The sequence below is a fragment of the Balaenoptera musculus genome, chromosome 2 (assembly GCF_009873245.2).
Source record: "Balaenoptera musculus isolate JJ_BM4_2016_0621 chromosome 2, mBalMus1.pri.v3, whole genome shotgun sequence".
In the NCBI taxonomy this organism is placed as follows: domain Eukaryota; kingdom Metazoa; phylum Chordata; class Mammalia; order Artiodactyla; family Balaenopteridae; genus Balaenoptera; species Balaenoptera musculus.
The window spans coordinates 6,937,096-6,961,318 of record NC_045786.1 but is presented as its reverse complement, the minus strand read 5'-3'; the positions used below and the strand labels follow the sequence as shown (position 1 = coordinate 6,961,318).

Here is a 24,223-nt window from a genome sequence, read left to right as displayed (position 1 = left end):
TACAGTAGGGCATTATTAGTTATCTATTTTATATATAGCAGTGTGTATATGTCAATCCCAATCTCCCAATTTATCCCTCCTCCCACCATGTGTTAGTCTTTGAATATAAATCCAACAACTGGCCTTCCAGACTGCCAAGGGATGAAGAGAGAATTCTTAATGGCAACTCTAAAACCAATTACGGCTCAGAATGAATGAAAAGGACCACAAGACAGGTTTTTGGTTTTTTTTTAAGAGTTTATTCTGAGTTTTCATTTTTGGATAACCAAGCAGCTCTTTAAGGAGAATGCACAGAAGAGTCATTCTGGCACTTTCGGATAGTACATAAGATTTGTTTAATAGTCACATTCAGTCTACTTGCTCAGCCCATACTCTGTGTTTGGAGAGCAAGATCAGCCCATAGGATTCCAGAGTTAATACGTAACCGTATATACAAACAGCCAATAAAACCATAATGGTGCCTAGTGGCCAAAAGGATGGCGGAGGGAAGGGGATCGCTAAAGTGTCCTCTAGGCTAGCTTAGCTAAACAGAATCCACGTCACACGTGAGAACGAGAGAATACACCGAGCTGAAATGAGAATTCGGAGCACGAATGGGCACTTGGCGGCATGCAGTTGAAAGAAAAGGGGGATCGTTTCATAACTTTATAAAATCCAGGCAGTTCAATTAAAGAAGTTAAGAAAAACAAATGAAAAAAAAAAGCAAAGTAAGGGACTGTCTGTTGTCACTGTAAAAAAGGCACTTGGAGTTAATGGGACCAGAAGTGAAGAACTGGCAGCTGATAAAAACTTCAGCACGATTTCATTAAGAGGCTTGGATGTTCAGAGGCGACACTCAGGAGTTCCTGAAAGGAGATACCGAAATAAACCACCGGGAAGCAGAGTAGGTGAAAACGAAGGAATAAATTCCTTACAACCAAATTGTGTGTGTGTGTGTGTGTGTGTGTGTGTGTGTGTGTTTAACAAAAGCAAATCGGAAACGAAACCTAGCCAAAGCAACAATCTAAGCAAAGTAAGACCACGAAGCAGCGATGCATAGTTTTCCTTTGAGATAATGCATACCTCCAGACACTAAGTGCCAAGCTAATTTCTCAATAATAACTTCACAGGAGCATTATTGTGATAGAATAGATTCAAGCAATGCAAAAAGAGTTTCATCTGTTCCCAGAATCTGCGGGAGAACTGAGGTTATCATCAGAACCCAGCGACATCACGTGTGGTTCTTTGGTGCCCTCGGGGGTGGACACATCAAGTACGGGGAACGACGCGGACATTCAGACACTCCGTTCGGCCATCTCCCTGGAGGCGACGCATTCTTCCTTCTGAGTAAGAACTTTACTTCCTAACACTTTGACAGCAAACGGTACTTGCAGAAAAAAGTCCACTTCCCACGGCGGACGCGGTTCAACTTCCTCCGCAAGAGCTCAGCGCTTCCGTGAGACAGAATTTTTGGCAACTGGATTCTAGTCCCCTGTTGGGCGGCTCGGGGCCGCTCATTTGATGTTGAACGCCATCAGGGGTCGCTCCTCCCGCTTCTGCCACGGGCTCTTCTTGCCTTCGCCCTGGTCGTCGTCGTCGTCGTCGTCGTCGTCCTCGTCCTCCTGAGCCGATCGCCTCTTGTCGGGACTGGCCGATGGCGCCGGGGGGACGTCCGAGGTTCGTTTCGTCGTCTCCTCCTGCAGGCTGGGCAGCTGGCCGCCGCTTCTACGGCTGGAGCCGTCCAGCAGGCACCGCAGGGCGCTGTCCTCGGGCGTCCCGACCGCGGTGCCGCCCTCGCTGCCGCTCTGGTCCGTGTCGTCCAGGTACACGAGCTGCGTGTAGGCCGAGCTGTCCGCGGCCCGCGGCTCTTTCTGCGCGTGCTCCGGGACCGGTGGGTGGTTCTGCGGCAGAGGCAACGGGTCTCCTCTTCCCTTCCGGGCAGATTTGGGTTCATTCATATCCACGCCAGAATCCAAACTGGCATCATTGCTTCCGTTCCTCCCAGCTCTTTGGAGATCAATGTAGGAATGTCTGACGTGTGCATTGGACCGGCCGTCCAGGGAGACGAACCAGGCCCGGGGGTGGGGAAGGGGCTTCCCACCCCCAAGTTCCAACAGCGCCTTTTCGGTCAGGAGCTGGACCTCGCTGTTCATCTGAGCCAAGGCCGCGTCGTTCAGGGATGCCGGGATGGAGAGGGACTCGGACATGGACGCATTCTGCGGGGTCCACTCCCGGGTGCCCGCGTCCTGCAGGTGCTGCTGCGAGATGGCCTGGCAAGATAAGGGCTGGGCCTGGATCTGTGAGGAGGCATGTGGGAAGATCCCCGCGTGAGGGCTGGAGAGCTCGGCCTGCAGTCTTTCGATCTCGAGCTGCTGGTCGGCTGGGACGACCAGGGGCTGGCCCACATACGAATGGTCCCCCGGGAGTTTCATGTAATGAGCCGGGATGACCAAGGCAGGTAATACTTTCCTGTAAACGCTGTCATTGACCTGGTCCACGGAACTACAGCAGATCAGCTGGCCGGGCCGCGGGAAAGAGGTAGGTCTCTCCAGGTGGTCTACCGATCGCGACATCATACATTCAGTAGGTCTGCGCTCCATCAGCTGGTCTTTCTCCGGAGATGAAGGCGCGGGGTACACGTGTTCCTGAATGGTGAGCTTACTTCCTGTGGAAATGTGGGTCACGGAGGCCTGACCGTCTCTGTCTTGCTTTTCAAATAAAGGCTGCGAGAGCATGGCATTGTAATTCCTCCTGTAGTCACTGTTGCCGGGGGACTCATAGCCTTCCCTTTCCACAGATTTCCTGGCCTTTAAGGGGAAAATCTCCACCGACTTACGGTAGTCTTTTCCCAACGTCCCACTCGGTGTCAGGTTGTCAAAGGAGATTTGGCTTTTATCCTCCTCCTTGTGAGACAGGAGTTCCTCCCGAGAGCTGAACTCCTGCGAGGTGCTGTAGGAGAGCTTCAGCATGGGCGTGTGCATGTCCGCCTCCCCGCTGGAAGACATCATCTCTAAATGGACTCCGCTCATCAACTCCTTTGAGCCCGGGGCGTCCGGGGGGCGGCCCTGGCTGGTGACGGAGAGCGGGCCAGGGAATTCTGATTCCCGCCGAGAAAACAGCAGGTTGATGTGTGACATGGAAGTTGACTGATCCCTTTTGGAACTCTCCAGGGTGGCAGGAAGTTGCAGTTTTCTATGGTGCTGGCGGGGTTTCAAGCACTTCCGCCTGCGATCAAAGATACAAACCCCAAGATTAAAGATTCTCAGAACAGTGAAGGTTCAAGTCGAAACCTAATTCTCAATTCCCACAGGAAGAAACAAGACAACACAACGAATTGGCAGCCAGAAGCCTTCTCACCCCGCACCCTCAGCCCTAGTTTGATTCTGAGGGTCGCAACGTGCAGATTTTACCCCAAGTACATCCAAGTTATCCATTCAAAAGCAGAGTCGACGATAAACATTCTTGCAAGTCGATCAGATGAGGCATCAAAATAAGAATAGTTCTGCTCTGTCCTTGAGAATATCATCTCTTCATTACCATTTAGGACTATTCTGAATGAATCATGACAACTTATTTTTTTGTGACCGCCCTTCTAAGAAACATTTTACACAGTGTGCCTCCCACTTTGTTTGCAACTTACGTGACAGATGTTCAGTTCTTAGGTACTTTTTCATGAGAAAAAAAGGACCTCGACTCACAAAAGGACCTCGATAGCAATGCTTGCGCAAGAAATTCCAAATTAAAAAAGACAGTGCCTCAATGGTAAAACTTTACCTGCAATAATATAAAAGGAGACACAGCAAAACCAAAAGAATGAAAGCCATTCCTCCCAAGATGGCCAAAAGAAACACCGTGTGATACGTGGCGATGTCCTGTGTGACAACGGGACCTAAAAAGTCAGAAAAGGGCATTTGAGACTTGTGAAAACCTTTAAATAAAAAGAGGGGAAATGAACTGAGAGCGTGCTGTTTTTCTTGCTCTTATTGGCTGGGGTGTGGAGCGGCGGCCGGACGCAAACACCCTTTAGATGATGTGCCTGCAGCATCACCATAACTTCCCTCAGTGAAAAGGGATTACCCAAACCATCACTAGAGCACTCCGAATACTCAAATTCTATGTGCAGTGTCCAGGGTCCTTCCTTACCATTGGGTACCATTTTCATCATCCTAAACATGTGATCTTTTAATAAAAGAAAATTAGATGCATGATCATGTAATGAGGGGCACTCATCCATTCAGAGACACGGCCTGAAGACCTGGGGATTTTATGATACTGCAGAAGAAAAAAAAAAAAAATCACGAAATTTGATTCTCACTTTCCCTGGGCAATGATTACTATGTAATCATTGGCCTAAACCCTTGGCCTAAATGAATCAGTTGAAATGTATGAAATAAATTTCTATGACTTAAAAAAATAATCCGTAGCTTATTACAGGGGTATCAAGGGTTTCTAAAATGCCTCCCATTTTTAAAAAATAACATCTTTCTCTCTAGTATCTGTTCAGAATGGCTAACCTCATGTGGCAACAGACCTTTCCAGAACTTACAGACAAGGTGACCAGAGGTAAACATATTTTCTTTTTAATCTACATTAAAATCCATTAGAATCCATTAAATTAAATTGGGATTTAATTTACATTAGAATCCCAAGAGGTAGTTTAACTTACTCCTTATGTTCAATAGTAGTAAGAATCTATCTTAATGTTGCTAACAATGGATTGACAGCAAAAACGAAAACGTCCCCAGATTACAATATTGGGGCACTTATTGGTGTCCAGGTATCCTGGCAGTGCTCCAAAAGATGTGAAGGAAGGAATGTGGTTATATTGTACATTATGTCAGAGGAGCATGGTTATGATTACTAAACACCATAAACACCCATTTATTGATTGATTTTTTATATTCTAAGGGACGGATTTCTTCAAAAATCTCTTAAAAGCTAGATAAATCCAAGGAGACTTGTGGATTTTTGAAAATATTGACATTACTTAAGTTCAAAAGATAACATCATTCTCTCCCAATTACAAATCATTTCAACGAGGTGAGGGTGAATATTTACAAAAGTTGGAAAAATTACTGACAACTACCTATCGCCTTAATTGTTCAGAGAAACTTTTGGTTTTTTGGAAAAATTACTGACAACTATCTACCGCCTTAATTGTTCAGAGAAACTTTTTTTTTTCTTTTTTGACACAGAGACAACCCCACAGACATAGGTAATGCCTTGGCAGGGGTCACCAAGAAATCATTTCCAAATAACTGAAGCTTGGTCCTTCTAAGTACTTAAAATGCTATTATTTTAACTTCTGCCAGTGGAAATCTTGATAAACTTCACAGTCATACTTCATTTCCTTCTTAACCAGAGAATGAAAGAGAAAACTCTATTTTCTTGTTGGTTTTGGCCTCACGAAAGCACAGCATCACTGTAATTTGTTTTAATATAAGTGATGGCTGTGGGGTTACCAACATACATATTTCTACGTTAAATGCCGTTAGGGCTGTACTATATGTGCTTTTTATGGCTTTTTGTCTCTTCCTTCACTGCTCTTCAGGAAGCTTGGGTCGACCTACATCTAGCAGTTCTTCTTCCCCTCTTTACAAAAGTATCTATTAATCTGTCGCATGATAGGAACACCGATCGCCATGGTTCTTTGAAACAGATCTAAAATAAAAGTTAACTTTAATGCACGGGCTTTGTGGCCTCTACTTTGGTACTTAAGGACTTCTTTTTCTTTCTTACCTTACTCATAATCATATTCTAGATATTTCAGATTTGGAGACTGAGGCATTTCTGTAGCTGGTTCATGCCTACGTGGCTACAAGAACCATACGGTAAAGGGAAATGCATACTCTTAAAACCCAGATGTGAAGTGTACATTTTCCCAGGATTGGACTATAAAGTAAATGTAACTGATTTTTCAACACCCATCTAGGGTTGGCCTCCATCAAATTAGTTACTTTGGGAGTCTAAGTGTTCATCCCAGTGATGATTCCATTGGTAAAGTATTTTGGACCCCCATTTTGGAACTGCCTTCATGGTTAATTGACAAGAGACAACTTTTAATCGTAGCACATTTTGACCTAGCTCAATTACCTACTTTATTCACCAGCCTTGGAGGTGGGTGACTTTTAGATGTGTCTAAGAAAAATCAAAGGGACCCTCTGAGCAAAAAGATTGGCCACCTATGAAGAGTTTCGCTAAGGATGACAGTCCAGGGGAAAAAGGTTCTAAAGGCATTTTGAGTACTGGAAGCCATCCACTGGAAAGACTTCTCCTAAGGTGACTATTTTGAAAAAAGCAATTCTAGAATACTCCTAGGGATAAATCAGGGTGGTTAGGTTAAAAAAAACCCAAACTTTTGGTCAAAATATTTGTGAAATTAAACTTCAGTGAAAAATATGAGTTAATTCATATATCCTAAATGGAGATGAATATTCTTTTAGATATAAAACAACAGGTTTGCTTTTAAGCCTTTCAGAAATGCCCGATCAAGGTTTTTGCCCCAAGAAGCCTCCAACGGTGACTTTCTGCTGGTCCCTCTGGTGACTGCCTTATACTACGTGTTCTCTTGCACCAGGCCACAGCTGTTTCAGAAATTAGGGAGGAGGTCTGACCCGCCTCTGTGGGCTTTAGATTAAGAATTCCCTACGGCAGCTGCCTGAGCAAAACAGAGATTCGAGACAAAGCTATTTTCTATGCATTATTCTTATCCTGGATGGGAGAGTTCCAACCAGAACTCCCCCACCCCCAGGAAAAACCTTTGACTCATCATTTGCTTTTTCACACTTTCAACCACATTTAAGGAAGATGTGATCTCCCTGCTGACATCACTTTCAAAAGCACACTTAGCCTGAACCCTCAAAGGAATCGGTTCCCATCACTGCAGATTTCGGGGGTCCTGTTACCTGGGTTGGGAGGAGACGTGGCTGCCACCCAGTACCCCAACTGAGGGGCGATATATGTCCACGTCAGCTGGCTTCCTTCCTGGTGCACGAGGCCGAGACCACTCTTCAGCCACGTTCCTGTGGGATGCGGAAAAAAACTTCAGCCACACGCACGCTAAACTCCTATTTAAGGCTTAAGCCCATTGTACAAGTCACCTTCAGTGTCGTGTTTAGAACCCATCAGAGAGCCAAAAGGGTCCAGCTCTCACGGAGGGACTGCATTTCGCTTTCAGGAAAGAGTCGAACTTCTGTTTTTCTTCCTGATTAAATGACTTTCAGCCCCTTTATCACACGTCCCTGCTTCCAAACGCAGATAATTTTAGCAGAAGCTTTTGGAGTTTACTCCTCCACCATCATGTCCCATCTCCTCCGGAAGCCTTAGGGGTTTAGAAGCAGAATAAAGGTAGCATGAAAAGGGCTGGTGGGACGGGAAAGAAGAGGGGAAACTCCAGCTCTGTTTATAGTCTTCATCCTCAAGCAAATAAACGGATTTCCTCTCTGGAATCGCAGACCAGTGACAGAGTTGCTTGGGGAAGTTTTTTTTTGTTTTTTTTTAAAACATCTTTGTTGGAGTATAATTGCTTTACAGTGGTGTATTAGTTTCTGCTTTATAACAAATGAATCAGTTGTACATATACGTATGTCCCCATATCCCCTCCCTCTTGCGTCTCCCTCCAACCCTCCCTATCCCACCCCTCTAGGTGGACACAAAGCACCGAGCTGATCTCCCTGTGCTATGCAGCTGCTTCCCACTAGCTATCTATTTTATATTTGGGAGTGTATATATGCCCATGCCACTCTCTCACTTCGTCCCAGCTTACCCTTCCCCCTCCCTGTGTCCTCAAGTCCATTCTCTACGTCTGCGTCTTTATTCCTGTCCTGCCCTTAGGTTCTTCAGAACCATTTTTTTTTTTTTTTTTTTTTTTAGATTCCATATATGCTTCGGGAAGTTTAAAAAAAGTATATAGATTCCTTGGTCCTATCTTTGCAAATTCTAACCCATAAAGACTGGCTTAGGCGAGTATTTTAAGAAGCTTCTAGTTGGTCCTGATGCTGGGAGACATGGAGTACGTCCAGGTCAGGGCTGTCTTCAGTCACTACTGTAACTAGTATCTCACAGAAGTGAGCACCTCCTGTGTGCCGGCTCGTCGCAGCAATGTGCTTTCTGTACAAGCTGTCTACGGTTCTCACAGCGACCCTACAGAGGAGGACTTATTTTCCCCTTTCAGACACTGGACCCTAGTGAGACATGGAACTCTTCCGAGGCCTCCCAGGGGTAGAGGGCAGAGCAGGGGCAGACTAGGTCTCTCTGTCTGTCTGGCCTCAAGGCCGGTGCTACTTCTTCCACTCTGCCCTGCCACATCTCCTACAAAACCTGCCAGCGTTTGAGAACTTCTGCACTTTGTAAGGTTTCCAGGAGCCCGTCGCCCAAGGCTGCCTGGCAGTCACCGGTCTCACCTGCAGAGAACCTTGCTTTGAGAGCCGGGGGGCAAGGGAGATTGCTGGCTAGGCACCCCCCAACCCGGAGACACGGATCACTCACACAGCGTTCCTCCTATGATCACCCACTCCCCCGAAATGGCCGCACATGGAATCCTGTCCCCTCCGGGACGAAATGCGCCAGCTGTGCACCAAATATTCCACCTTCCAGTCTCCAAATCCCTGCCTTTCCTAGGTATACACATCACCGAGGTGGCAAGAGCGGTTTTCTTTCCCCCCTGAGGAAAGAAACAATACTTGGCAGGCTTTCTAGGGCCTGTCAGTTGCCATAGCAACATTCAGATGTAGGGGGTGGAAAGGTGCCCCAGCAATGCCTCCCATAGCCCTCCCTCCCCCTCCCCCTCCTCCTCCATCTCCTCCCCCCTTCTCCTCCATCTCCTCCCTCCCCCTCCTCCTCCATCTCCTCCCCCTCCTCCATCTCCTCCCCCTCCTTCTCCATCTCTTCCCCCCTCCTCCATCTCCTCCCCCTCCCCTCCCCCTCCTCCTCCATCTCCTCCCCCTCCCCCTCCTCCATCTCTTCCCCCGCCCCCTCCATCTCCTCCCTCCTCCTCCCTCCTCCATCTCCTCCCCCCTCCTCCTCCTCCCTCCCCCTTCCTCCTCGTCCTCCCCCCTGCCCCCCTCCTCTTCCTCCTCGTCCTCATCCTCGAAGACAGAAGGTGAACAAAGAAGGAAGATGGGAAGAGGCCAGGCGTCGGCGGGTGCCCTGCGTAGTCTGACTGCCCCCTGCAACAGGCTGAATCATGGCTCCGGAGGATGTCAAGTCAAGTTAGACGAGAACATAAGCTGGAAGGTTTCCCAAGCAAGGATGCGGATGCTCGCTTCAGATTCACTGGCTGAAGAGCCTCAGCCCAGAGGTGGTCCAGCCACTCCGAGCACCACTCACTCCACAGGGCTGCTGAGAACATGGGAACAGGGAGCATGTGACACAGGCAGCTAAGGTGGTTCTGCGTCGGGCCAGAAAGTTCGCCTGAAGGCAGAGGACGGATTGTTTGCCACCACTTCCGGTTTCCCCTCGGGGACCCCATGCTGTTTAGCTCGTGACTTACACACCGGACCCCACTCCCACACGCTCCCCCACAGGAGTGGCCCTGCCAGGATCTCCTACCAGCCAGGAAGCCGCCTGCACTCTTTGGCTTGCAGTTTCCCTCTTGAGTAACGCTCTTCGAGTGGAGCGGATTAGGTTAGGCTAAAGGCAACCAGAGGAAAACAGCTGGAGGCTCAGAGCCCTTTCCTGCAGCTCACGCAAGGGCAAACCACCTACCTGGATGGCTAAGTCGCCTTGGCTTTCTACGACACAGCCAGCTGGAAACGGGCTTTTAAAACACCTCCCAGTTACACTGGGAACACGCCTAAAGGGTGGACGGACACACACACCCCGCAACCAGCTAACAGGCCCCAAGTCCAGCCTGTGATGCTGGTGGGAGCCAGAAGAGCCAGGAAAAGGCAAAATACAAGCTGCTTCGGGAGCTCAGTAAGAACGAGTGCCTCTTGGGGTGGGCAGAGAAGGCTGGGGACGAGCTGGGCTCTGGTGAACAGGCAAGACTGTCACTGGGGGTGGAGAGTGGCCGGGAGCAGAGAGAAAAAAGAGGGAACGGCGTGCACAGAGGCCCGGTAAGTGTACTGGCCCGGGGAACGGGAGGGAGGGAGACTGGGGACGGCTGGGCAGGGCTTCCGGCGCCATTAGCAATGGGAGGCCACACCCCCCGCCCCCAGTTCTTCCCAGGTTGGTCCTCACAACACACACTTTTACCCGAGTCCGTGACTTTGCCCTCAACTGTTGTTCCAACCTCACATGCTTTTCCTCTCTTCCAAAAATCTACCCATCCTTCGAGATTCGAGTCATATCCTGTGTCCATCCTGAGTCCCTCCTGCGTGCAGGGACCTTCCAGGTCTCGGCGACCCCAGGGCACGTGTTACTGCATCACCCGTTTTCCAAAGCATACCTCGCCGAAGTTGCTAACCCTCATCCTATGTTCCCTTTGTCTTCTCAACACCCAGAAACATCCCTGGCGTGGGAACGCTACAGTACTTGAGGGTGAAAGCCAGACGTGCAAACTCCCCACTCCCCCTCAAATAATATCAGATGACCTCCTGTGCATAGGTGGGTGTGGCTGGCAGGAAATGCAGTTAAGCTCGGGGTTCTACTCTTTCAGACCAGAGGGAACAAAGCCAGCTGGGAAAGAGGCATTTATTTCAGCCTAAGTTTTCTGTGAAACATACATGTGTACAGTGAATAAAGGGCAGCGCTGTCTTGGGATTCAGCAATCACGCTGTTATTGGCAAAAGCCATTTCCAAGCTTTCTGTGTAGGAAATTAGCTACAGGGAACACAAGAATTAATGAATTGTGTACTAGAAACATATGCTTCTCATTAGTGAAATCCTGATGCTGTGGTGTGAGGCTGTTTTCCCACCTGAGGAACCTCCTCACACGTAAGAGATTCCTGTGCTCGTGGCTGGAGAGCCAGTGCCGGGAATGGTCACTGGTGACCGGACAGCCGGACAAACAGAACTCTGGAGAGTCTCTTTTGTCGAGCAGGTTATATGACCGCCAGACCCACGGCCAGGGAGGGTACCAAGAGCGGGTACCCTCCCATCTCTGTGGGAGCCTCGGCGCTGGTCAGACAGATCACGGGAAGACCCGGGTTGCTCCTGCTTAGAAAATTCCAAGTGCAAGGCCGCTGTCTTGTTCCCCTCCCTCCCGGGTGGGGCCAGCCTCTGAACACCCCTGGGTCATCACAGCTGCCGGCAGGGCTGTCCGGGTCAACAAGCTTGTCTCCCCTGTGGTCCGGACATTAGGGCAGCCCCTGAGGTCATAACAGCATAACGGGGCTTCCTGCCGACTCCCTCGGGCTCTTGGCGAGCGGGCCGTCCAGGCAGGTCTCAAGGTGGGTCACCTGGTGAAGGTGTGCAGGTAGGAGGAGGGCGCCACGCTTCCTTGCGCTCCACAACGCCAGCCCAGCCAGGCTGCCACCTTCCTGCACAGCGGCCACTGCCCAGGGAGGGTGGCTGGCTGTGAAGCGGGTGTGCCAGGAGCAGGGGTGCTGGCGGCCGCGTGCGTCTTTGTGCTGACGGAGCCCGGTGCCGCGTCCATTACTGGGACTCTATGCGTGTGAAGGTGGGAGAGCGATCCCTCTAGCATCACCGAGGGATGAAATTCCGCAGTACTGAGATTTCTAGATCATCAGCTTTCAAAGCATTTGAACTCTTTCTCTTTAATGGAAACTTTGTATTAAGAAAATTAAGAGGGGGCTTCCCTGGTGGCGCAGTGGTTGAGAATCTGCCTGCTAATGCAGGGGACACGGGTTCGAGCCCTGGTCTGGGAAGATCCCACATGCCGCGGAGCAACTGGGCCCGTGAGCCACAACTACTGAGCCTGCGCATCTGGAGCCTGTGCTCCACAACAAGAGAGGCCGCGATAGTGAGAGGCCCGCGCACCGCGATGTAGAGTGGCCCCCGCTTGCCGCAACTAGAGAAAGCCCTAGCACAGAAACGAAGACCCAACATAGCAATCAATCAATCAATCAATCAATCTTTAAAAAAAAAAAAAGAAAATTAAGAAATTAATATATAAAACGGATAAAAGACAAGCTTCTCGGGACTTCCCTGGTGGCGCAGTGGTTGGAAATCCGCCTGCCAATGCAGGGGACACGGGTTCGAGCCCTGGTCCGGGAAGATCCCACATGCCGTGGAGCAACTAAGCCCGTGAGCCACAACTACTGAGCCTGCGCTCTAGAGCCCGTGTGCCACAACTACTGAGCCCGCGTGCCACAACTACTGAAGCCCGTGTGCCTAGAGCCCATGCTCCGCAACAAGAGAAGCCACCGCAATGAGAAGCCCGCGCACCGCAACGAAGAGAAGCCCCTGCTCGCCGCAACTAGAGAAAGCCCGCGTGCAGCAATGAAGACCCAATACAGCCAAAAATAAATAAATAAATTTATTTTTAAAAAAAAAAAAAAAAAAAAAAAGAGAAGCTTCTCTGCAAATAAGTGACGAGAACCGCCCCCCCCCTCCCGGGCACAACCCCCAAGACATCTCCTGAACAAGGTTTGGAAGCTATTCTTCTATAGAACTTGGGTCTTATTCGCCAAAGTTTGAAAAGGCAATTTTCTATAATTCTAAAAAGTATCATTTACTCCTGCCTTATAAAGTTGAATATAATTTTGATGTTTTTCATGATAATTCAGGGTCATGATTATGATCAGCTCATGCTGGTCCTAAAATATTGACGTCCTTAGGTCCCTACTGAGGAACGAAGTTGTTTGCTCTTATGCTAAATACTCCCACCCACAGCTGTGCTTTTTTCTTCCCTCCTCCCCCCACCTCCTCTCCCCTTCCCTCCCCCCACCTCCTCCCCCCTTCCCTCCCCCACCCTTCCTATACATTGTTATCAGCGGTTCTGTTATGAGCTCTGCTTCCTCACCACCAACGACCCCCAACTCCCCACCAGGGGCATCTACTACTGGGGACTAGATAACCCACCTGCAAAGACTGCATCTAGAATAAAGTCCACAGGCAGCCACATGAGAGACAAATCCAGAATTGGAACAGAGATATGCTAAATCCAAGTTTCTTCAACACACATCCTCAGATAGGTTTTTGTCTGAATTCTTATTCTCTAGAGTGAAACCCTGCACAATGGAAAGATTTTTCAAGGAGAAATACTTGGTTGAAAAACCGTCCTCATCTTTTTTTAATTATTATTTTTTTAAAGATTTATTATTTATTTATTTTATTTTATTTACTTTTGGCTGCCTTGGGTCTTAGCTGCAGCACGCGAGATCTTTGTTGAGGCATGCAGGATCTTTTGTTGTGGCGCGGGATTCTCTGTAGTTGTGGCGTGCAGGTTTTCTCTTCTCTAGCTGTGGTGCGCAGGCTTCAAGGCGCGTGGGCTCTGTAGTTTGCGGTACGTAGGCTCTCTAGTTGAGGCTCTTGAGCTCAGTAGTTGTGGCACGTGGGCTTAGTTGCCACGCAGCATGTGGGATCTTAGTTCCCTAACCAGGGATCGAACCCACGTCCCCTGCATTGTAAGGCAGATTCTTTACCACTGGACCACCAGGGAAGTCCCTGTCCTCATCTTTTGAAAGCGTGTTAGTTATGTATTCTGCTGGCAAGGTTCGTTGTGTGTATAAAGCACCACAAGATCTTAACTTGGAAGCTACATTTAACTGCAATGATTATTACACACAATAATTGACAGGCTGAAAAAGACATGCCTTATGCTCGTCTGTAAGATCTGATGGGGTCTCTTAGCGATCACCAAGGGTGCCATTTTCTTGCTTGGTTACCAAGCAGGAATGAAAGCAGCTTTTATTTGCAAAATATAAAGACCATTGAGTTCAAAATTTAAACAAATGACTATTGAGAGGGAAAAGAACTCTAAAATATGAAAAAGGGCCAAAAATATAATGTCTAATTAGAATACGACTCATACGGTTCAGATTTGCCTTGCTTTTTCTGCCTGGCTCACTTATTCTGCCCAGAAGCCCCTATTTTATCAGCTGCACGAGCTCATCTCAGCATTTGGTAACAAGCAGAAAAACCCTGTTAGGATGAGTACTGCTGATTTTGAAAGGGAAAACTCTAAGTGAAAACCTGCGCTTTTAACAGATTACACATTGAAGCTGGCATCCTGCACCTTCGCCAATATACAGAGAAAGAAGTCATTGCTCTTATACTGGGACTTGTGACCATGTCACACCTCAGGACACCGGGCAGATAAAAGTCCAGTACGATCAAGGGCCGAATGAGTGCATGGACGACTTGCCCGGCCTAAGATAACCCCGCATGTGAATCCCAGCTTTGCCACTTTCCAGCTGTGTGACCCGAGGACACGTGAGGATGGCCCAGCTGGGGGATGGAAGGTCCCTCGTGGCTGCTTCACACTTCCTTTGTCACATAAATAAATGGTCTCATCATTTAAGCACTTGTAGTTGGGGATTCTACTACCCTGTGCAGCTAACATATTCTAACTGATGTATTTTTCCTGAAAGAGGCTGCAGTGAGTTCTACTAGGTCTGTACGCTGGGACATGAAGAAATGTCACAGCCGTGCAGAAAACCCATCTCAAAAAAGTTCTATCGATTAAAAGGTGAATATTCACTCTGTGAAATAGAGCCATTTCTATTCCTACGACTTAATTGTTCACTGTGAACTATTTGGGAACGTTCATGGCGAGAGGTGAGACATATATACATGACACACGCATGAATTTGGACAGTAGGAACCTCTGCTGTCCTGCCCTTCAGCTGTTGGTTTTGGCCAATGACTGTCTCCTCGCTTGGGCTGTGGTGACTCTTGCTGAATAATCAGGATGGCGTGGGCATTAGCTCATTTGAGGGCAGTCCTCTTAAGAGGTATGTACCGCTCAGATCCACAGTGAATGGTTATTACTATTATTGCTACTTATAGTCATAGGGGTTCCCCAGCTTCCCGAATATGCTGGATTTCTCTAGAAACCAGCATAGACTTATTTCCCAGGATTTCCATCTGCATTATCTTAAGCTATAACCTCTATTATATTTTTCTACCAGATGTACGATTAGCAGTGTCGAGGTCTGAGTCTCTTTTATCACATGCTTTAACAAAACTTTAGTGCGATGAGATCACCCAGAAAATCAGAAAAGTCCATCAGCCCTGAAGTCACATTCATCAGCAGAGCAGAAACAGCGACAGTGTCTATTTTTATGACATTGTGGAGTAGCCTTCTTTTTTTCCCAAATTAAAGTCTATGCCTTTGAATAGATATGTTCCCTTTTTTGTAATTATTTTTCTATGAAGTCTGTGAGGAGGATACATTCCTTGTTAATTACACTGCAAAGTGTTTACCTGGTGGTCAATTACCTAACCATGCTTGTTGAAAGCAATGGAACTGAAGAGTGAAAGTCCTGTACAGATGGTTGCATTCCTGTAGCTTCCGGCAAGTACATTTCAGGACCGGTTTAAACAAGAATAAAATTAAGGGCAACTCACTATAACCAATGACCTTCTGTTCAAAGCATAAAATCACAGATATAATCAATTATTAGAAATTAAAACAAGAAATGCATCTGTATTCAGCTACATGTTCCCTGGGTATTTTTAGGGTAAATTTTGAGGAATGGATTCTTAAAAATAAATTTAATCTAAGTGACTGATTTTTTTTTTCCCTTTCAGCTTTAGCTGAGCGATCACAAGACTTACTGAAACAAATTTTAGGACAGAGCAGTAATGGGAAACCATAACGCTTCTGGCAGAGCTAGAGAAAGCTTATGCCTTAAATAGGTAGCCAGAAGTATCAGCATGCATAATAGCATTAATAAAATTTAATGAGAGAATTTTGAATTTACAATAGGTATATATAAATTTCCAGAAAGCAGCATCAGAGTGCAGGCTAATTAAGTCCATATGGAGAGAAATTTTGTTCATTACCCACTAAATCCAACATCCATCTTGCAATTACATGTCAGATGGGACTGGGTGGGGGACCCAGACCAGGATTCTGGGAGGCACAGCCACGAATCCCCAGCATTTAGAAAACTCGCTCAAAACAAAGGGTGGCAGAACAGAGAAGGCAACAAACCTCTGGACGGAGGCAGTTAGATGCTCTCAACCAGTGCTTATTCAAGAGCTTGTTACAGTGGAGATCTTGTCAAAATGCACATTCTGATTCAGTGGGTCTGGAGCAAAGCGTGAGATTCTGCAGTTCGAACAATCTCCCCGTCCGCAGACCACTCTTTGAGTAGCAAAGCTCTAGATGGTTTGTACTTTCGTGGGGTGTGGTGACCCTTTCAGAAAACCCTAAGACCGTTTCCCACAATGTTGCCGGGGTACATCAACTGGGTGGCCAGTACTTGAAGCAACTTCAGAAATATTTCTAATATATTCCAGAAATAATCTAGTCACTTGTCAGATTACCGATGGGGAGCTGACAAACACTTATCTGAGTTTGTTTCAGATGCTTGAAGGGGCAGTGCCTCTCAGTGACCTGGCTGCTGCGGTTGTGGACAAATTGGTTCCAATCTTAAGACCTTTGTGTTGACCATTTTTTTTCTGCCCAGAATGTGCTGCCCCCAAGACATTCCCATGTTAGACTCAGAGGTATCTTTGGGATCTCAGCTCAAATATCACTCCTCCATAGGCTGTGACCAGCCAATCATTCTCCCTGACATCACCCTGCTTACCTGTCTTACAGCACTCATGCCAATGAAGTAATAAACTGGTGCATTGTCTGTCTCCTCCGTTTAGAACAAAGACTTCATAATTACAGGGACCTTCCCTGACTTGTTTTGTCATTGCTTTATCCCAAGAGCCTAGGACAGAGTAAAATCTGGCACAAAGAAGATGTTCACTATCTATCTGCTGTAATGAATGAATTGTTCAGTTTTTAAAAAAGAGAAGCCAAGAACAGAATTCCTCAGGAAATCTTTCAATATTTAAATGTTGACAGTAAGTTAAAACACAACAAACAAATAAATGCCCCTAAATCAACTGTATGGGCCAAACAAAGCATCTGGGAATGGATTGTTTTGTATCCCCAGATCCAGTCCATCATTCTATTAAGCCACATTAAGTCTTGGCATAGAAGCAGGAATGCACCAAAATCGGAGATTCTAGAACAGGAAGAGGATTTGAAGTCTGAAGGAAATCATGTTTTGCATCTCCCCTTCTCCATTCCCAGCATACTGTACATGTGTGCCAGGTACTTCCCTGTGCTGAATTTCGGTTTCTTTCTGATTAAGAAAGAATGTAGTCCCCCAACCTCTAGGGTTGCTTTGAGCATAGTGATTAAAAATGTTGGTTTATGGTCATACCTGTTTTGCTAATGAATAAGCTCAGCTGAGAATGAGTAGACAAAAAAATGCTTTCCCCAAACGGTCCTATTTTTCTTCCCCTTCAATATAGGCGTATTTCAAACTGCCCACCATGTGACATGGCGGGGCTGCCGTGTACAACTCCACTACGGGTCATAACGAGAGCCAGCAAGCACGCTTCTGCAGAAACCTCTAACGCAGCACATTCTGTGTGGGCTGGGTTGGTTCGATGTGTTTGTTCTGTGTATGCATGTGCATGTGTGTTCATGCAAATAATTTTAAAGGGGTGATTCAAGAGAAGGGGTAAAAAGAACCACGATATTAAGAACTTAATACATGCCTGGCAATGCGCTAGGTGCTTTATGTACATTATCTCAAGTCAAATTAAAAGGCAACACCTATTCTGAACTTTGAGTCATTTAGAAATAGGGAGACAGCAATGACATTCAAAATGTGGGACAACTAGTAGAACAAGAGTACCAACCAATTAGACTGGAGGTCCAGGCATACCAGCTACAAAGCAGCCTTGGCTGAGACTGGAAATTCAATTTAAAGACACTAAGACTTCACTGTACTTGTCTGTCTTCCTTATATCACGCTTTACCCAAAATGCACAAACTACATATGGGCTGAATAAGGGCAGTGATGATTATAATAATGGCTAACATTTATAGAGCACTTTACCCAGTGCCAGGTACCGTTGTAAGGGCTCTCCATTCTCGACAGTTCTATGAGATGGGGATGATAGCTATTATTATGCCCATTTTATAGGTGAGAAAACTGAGGCCCTGAGAGGCTAAAGGACTTGCTCAAGATCCAGAGGAGCCATTGTTCATGTCCAAGCTGTCTCAGTTGCTGGGCTCCAGGCTGCCTGTGTTCTATACACTCCTGCCAAATCCTGTACAACCAGTGCAATATTCAAATCAAAAATAATTTTACCTTTTAATTACCCATTCCAGTGGAGATCACTGAAAACAGAAGACATTTATAAAATATTTGGTTTTAAAATAAATGATGGCAGCTTTGCCTTCCTAGTTATTTTTCACCCAGGCTGATCTTAGAACGAGCATGTTAGATGCAGTGCTTAAAATCCAGGCCACGTGGTAGCAAAGCAAGGCAGCTCTGAGGCTTCTAGGTGATGGGAAAGTCACTGGAGGATACACACTTGCCACAGATAATCCGCAAAGTGAATATTCCGTAAGTGATAATTAAGGGCTGACTATAACATGAGACATTTTCTTTTAGGAGGAACATATGGATCTATACACTCTAAGGCCACAAAGCGGGCTACCATCATTTGTTAAGCTTTCCAAAAACTGTTTCTGTTCAACTCAAGCATGGGAAGTTCTCATTCTATATAAAAGGACCCTTTAGAAAAATTAAGTCTCTAAGAATAGGGTTTCAAAACAAAAGTGGCCCTGAACCATGGCTACAATATACCTAATATGATGGTGTTGTTTTCTAAAAATTCTTTTTGTTGCTGTTGGGGCGTATGGCTACAAACACAAAAGGCTTAACAATTTTTAGGAATGGACTGATATTACGACAGTTGTTTTTTGAGTTGCTAGGCAACATCAGAAAACAAATGTCCATGTTCTGAGATCATTCTGCATTCGGTCTCCCCACGGACAGCCCACATGTTCCGTGGCCGGACTCCGTTCCACTTGGTCAGCAGGAGTGGAATATCCCAACTGTGATGCTGATGGTCCGGAGTGGTCAAAAGACACCAATCTGTGTCTGAAAAACAGATCACAGTTTGTTGGCCACCTGGCAGTCAAGATCTGTGGCCAAAGTTTTTGCTGGACTGGTATCGTTTATCCAAATTAAGTCCTACCTTCAGGGTTCTTGTTGATTTGTTACATCACTTCTGTCAGCTTTCTTTGCAGGTACATTATCTTTTTCTCCACTCCTATATATCTAAGGGAAGCCCAATTCACTTTTATGGGCAATTTTAACATCTGGGAACATAGAGACTCTTCCTGAGAATTCTTTCTTTGTTTCTAACAAATCACCTTCATCCTCAGAAGACCCATTTCAGATCATCTTTCTTAAGGATATACTGACATTATACTTTGACAGGTAAGTCTGCTTCCTTCTTTGTTTGATTCCATTAACTATTGAGTCTGTTCTTTTTGAAAAAAAAAATTATAAAGATGATACACATGGTTCTAAAATTAACATCACACATGTAAATACATACTCAACTGCTAGAAACATGAACCCCCTTCTTTTGTTCTAACTTTTGCCCACCCGATGCACTACAGTTCATTCTTGTAATTCAATCACTACACCTCTGCATGGCAATATGTCACCTCCTATGTAAGATGCATGGCTCATGATATATAGAGAAAAAGACACACCACTAATACTATTTTCATTTTCTTAAAGTGACAAACAGAACTTAGTGCTTTAAGAACTCCCATCCCTTTCTCCCCCCGAAAAACAATGAAATGGAAGAAAATCTTAGATCTGTATTTTAAATCAAGCTCCACCTTCAAGGGCAGGCTGGCCATGACTTACCTAAAAGGACTAGTTCAGTGAGCACAGCATCAGCCGTAATGCTCACCATCTACGCAGAGATGAATCCACTACAGGCCAATTATGAGCGGGTATCGCTGAGGGCCTGATACGTGTGCGCCATACGTGATAAGAAGCTGGTTCAGTAACCACCATTTCTATAGCAACGCACACCATGTGCAGGCTGCGTTCTGGGAAGGCAGTTAAAACTGGATCCTGCAATGTAGCTTCACTTGGAATCTGCTTTTATTTCTGTCACCTCATTAGAATGAGAGTCTTCAAGCCACATAACTTATTGTGAAACAGCAGAAACTTATTGCATAGAGGATCTTAAATCGTGATTTCTCTGCCACTCAAGGTCAGTCAGTCACTTTCAACTCAAACCACTGACCTGGTTTGCTTATTCATAAGTGACCATTCCCCAGGGCACCACCCAGGATATGGGACAGCCATCTGCTGTCCCAGTTACAGGCTAAAGAGAGTAAATGCCTGTGAAGCTGAGCTGACACGCCACCTCTTATTGTCCAGAAAGCCTCAGCTAAGATGCATTCACCATGACCCACAAAACTGCATCTGCCAGACTAGGGGAGGAAAGCTGCTTCTTTCAAAGGTCGAACTGGCCCCTGAACATGACCGATAAGGTCACTTTATCCCATCCCCTCAGACACGCCTGGACACCCAGGCCCCAGGCACCGGCACTGTACAACTTTTCAAAAGAGACAGCACCTTTAGAAGATCTAGGTTAAAGAAATCTGGTAATTCCTCAAAGGAAAAGACTTACACTCACTAAATAGAGGCCTCCCTTGCACCATAAATCAAGTGGCATTTTAACACGGTAGCTTCAGCAAAATCAGCATTGCCTGTAAATGCGGCAAAAGTTTCGATTCTAATATGTGCAAGTCAGGCTTCTTAAAAAAATATTTTTCTGAGAGTGCATACCATAATCAGCCAATTCATACCGTTGTAACACACGAAACAAAATCCAACTTCACTTATGTTCTAGGAGACTGTTAATCTATTAGGTCACCCTCGGATGAACACGTGGGTTAAAATATAGAGATGCTAATTATTATAATGGGAAATTCTTTGCCTGTCCCCCCCCAACCCCGCAAAAAAAAGACAACTGTGGCCGTTAAAAAGAAAGAAGAAGAAAACTGTGATAAATGATAGCACCAAATACTGATCCACTCTAATGGTGCTGGAGAGGGTGTGGAGAAAAGGGAACCCTCCTGCACTGCTGGTGGGAATGTAAATTGATACAGCCATTATGGAGAACAGTATGGAGGGTCCTCAAAAAACTAAAAATAGATAGAGTTGCCATATGATCCAGCAATCCCACTCCTGGGCGTATACCCTGAGAAAACCGTAATTCAGAAAGATACATGCACCCTATGTTCATTGCAGCACTATTCACAATAGCCAAGACATGGAAACAACCTAAATGTCCATCAACAGAGGGATGGATAAAGAAGATGTAGTGTGTATATATATATATATATATATGTATGTATGTATATATATAGATACACATATATGCGTGTGTGTATATATATACATACACACATATATACACACATACATACATATATACACACACACAATGGACTATTACTCAGTCATAAAAAAGAATGAAATAATGCCATTTGCAGCAACATGGTTGGACCCAGAGATTATCATACTAAGTGAAGAAAGCCAAACAGAGAAAGACAAATACCATATGATATCACAGATATGTGAAATCTAAAAAGAAAAAAGGAAGGGAGTACCTCTACATTTTTCTCATGAGTAAACTTTCAGTTATCCAGCAGTCAGGAATGAAAGTATTTGAGTTAGCATTAAAATGTGGATTTATTTTTCAAATACAAGTCCCATGGAACTTAAAAAGAATTTCACTTTTCTTTAAGAGTTTGAAATCGTGCCCTATAACCAAGGTGTTATCACTGAGCATCAGCTGTCACTCGTGGCCAAATGCTGGAAGGCTGCCTGGATAACAGGACGTAGAGACTGTGACTGAATCAGGCACGCTGTTCGGCCCTGCAGATGGAGAATACACTTGCATTTTAATACTAAGTGGTAAGAGCTTCCCTGTTGAATGCATCTTAGATCAGAGGGTCACAAACTTTTTCTGTAATAGTCCAGGTAGCAAATATTTTTCAGTTTGCGAGAACATACACTCTCTGTTGCAACTATTCATCTCTGCTGGTGTAGGAAAAACGTTCACAGACCACAAATGAACAAACAGGCACGGTTGGGTTCCCATGTTTTATTCCATTTGGGCTGCTGTAATAAAATAAACTGGGTGGCTTACGAGCAACAGAAATTCATTTCTCACAGTTCTGGAGGATGGGAAGTCCAAGATCAACGTGCCAGTTGATTCAGTGTCCAGACAGAGCCTGCATCGATTCATGGATGACACCTTCTTGCTGTGTCCTCACATGTGGAAGGCGGGAGAAAGTTCTCTGGGGCCCCTGTTATAAGGGCACTAACCCCATTCAAGAGAGCTCCACCCTCATCACCTCATCAACTCCAAAGGCCCCACCTCCAAATACTATTGCTTTGGGGGTTAGGATGTCAACATGCAAATTTTGTGGGGGTGGAATACAAACATTCAGTCCACAGCACCCAATAAAACTTTATTCAGGGATGCTTACTTTTCATCTAATTTTCATATGTCTTGAGATACTCTTCTTCTTTTGATTCTTTCTTCAAACATTTAAAAATGCAAAAACCGGACTTCCCTGGTGTTGCAGTGGTTAAGAATCTGCCTGCCAATGCAGGGGACACGGGTTTGATCCCTGGTCCAGGAAGATCCCACATGCCGTGGACCAACTAAGCCCGTGCGCCACAACTACTGAGCCTGCGCTCTAGAGCCCACAAGCCACAAATACTGAGCCCGCGTGCCGCAACTACTGAAGCCCGCATGCCTAGAGCCCGTGCTCCACAACAAGAGAAGCCACCACAATGAGAAGCCCGCACACCGCAACGAAGAGTAGCTCCCGCTCATGCAACTAAAGGAAGCCCGCGCACAGCAACGAAGACCCAATGCAGCCATAAATCAATCAATCAATCAATAAAAATATATAAAATAAATAAATAAAAATGTAAAAACCGTTCTTAGCTTTCAGGCCATAACTTGGCGATACTTAATTAGACGAAAAATTCTTAATGGATTCACGAATTTCTATTTCTGGCTGTTAAACACTTTGAAATTGCAATTACTTTGATATACCTCAAAAGTAGATAATTAAAGTGTTAAACTGGTTAGAAGTGATTATCATATTTGACTTAATCATAAATAGCAGATAATTAGTAAATAGTGCTATGTGCTTAAGATGTGTTCCTGTTTTGTTTTCTGATCTTGTAATACACTCTTGGAACTTTTCATTTAACTACAATAATTTAATTTCTACCTAAATAATGATATTACTGATTACACATAATAGAAAACCCCTTATGAAATATGTAGGCTTCTACTGAGTTTAGTGAGTTAAAGAACATATGGTTTCTTTGAAATGTCCATCCAATCTTAAAGTTTTCAGAAAACATATTTTAATTCATTTGATCATTTTTGAATGACTATCCAAATGTTGGCTTTTCTCTGCACACATACAATCTGTTAGAGCCAAGAATTTGGCAGTTACATTTTTCACTGTAGATGCTAAGTTAAAAAGACCATTTAAGTGGGAAGAGATCAACGACACAATGGAGATTCTCAAGGACAAAAGGAATAATGCCATGGGGATTATTTCCAAAGAGGAAGTAGAGAATTGGATAACTTGTATTTCAGAGGCTTTATAACAATGCACATTTCTTTGTTTTCACTGACTTCTATAGTGTATTAATTTCCTTTTGCTCCTGTAATAAATTACCACAAACTTAGGGGCTTAAAACAACACAAATTTATTCCATTATTTTTTTTTTTTTAAAGAAATTAATTGTTTGCCTTTTTTTAAATTTTATTTTATTTTTTATTTTTGGCTGTGTTGGGTCTTCGTTTCTGTGCGAGGGCTTTCTCTAGTTGCGGCAAGCGGGGGCCACTCTTCATCGCGGTGCGCGGGCCTCTCACTATCGCGGCCTCTCTTGTTGCGGAGCACAGGCTCCAGACGCGCAGGCTCAGTCGTTGTGGCTCACGGGCCCAGTTGCTCCGCGGCATGTGGGATCTTCCCAGACCAGGGCTCGAACCCGTGTCCCTTGCATTGGCAGGCGGATTCTCAACCGCGGCGCCACCAGGGAAGCCCCCATATTCCATTATTGCTCTAGAGGTCAGAAGTCTGAAATCAGTTTCACTGGGCTAAAGTCAGGGTATCAGTAGGGCTAGTTCTTTCTGGAGACTCTGAATGAAGAATCCATTTCTGCGCCTTTTTCAGCTTCTCACGGTTGCCTCCGTTTCTTCACTTGTGGCCCCTTCCTCCATTTTCAAAGTGCATCCCTCCAATTTCTGCTTCCGTCATTCCGTTGCCATCTCCTCTGATTCTGATTCCTCCTGCATCCCG

At 45.6% G+C, this 24,223-nt stretch overlaps 1 protein-coding gene across 2 annotated transcripts in view; it reads right to left on the bottom strand.

Annotated features, from left to right (window-relative positions):
* Positions 1-229: 229 nt before the first annotated feature.
* The window catches only part of FAM171A1 (family with sequence similarity 171 member A1), a 129,034-nt gene continuing 105,040 nt past the window's right edge, over positions 230-24,223 (bottom strand). For both annotated transcript variants that reach the window (XM_036844240.1, XM_036844239.1), the window contains 3 exons: positions 6,885-7,001; positions 3,754-3,868; positions 230-3,204 (listed from right to left, as the gene is read on the bottom strand). In XM_036844240.1, the coding sequence (XP_036700135.1) occupies positions 1,494-3,204; positions 3,754-3,868; positions 6,885-7,001 (1,943 nt within the window). In that variant the 3' untranslated portion in view covers positions 230-1,493. The remainder of the gene's footprint in view (positions 3,205-3,753; positions 3,869-6,884; positions 7,002-24,223) is intronic.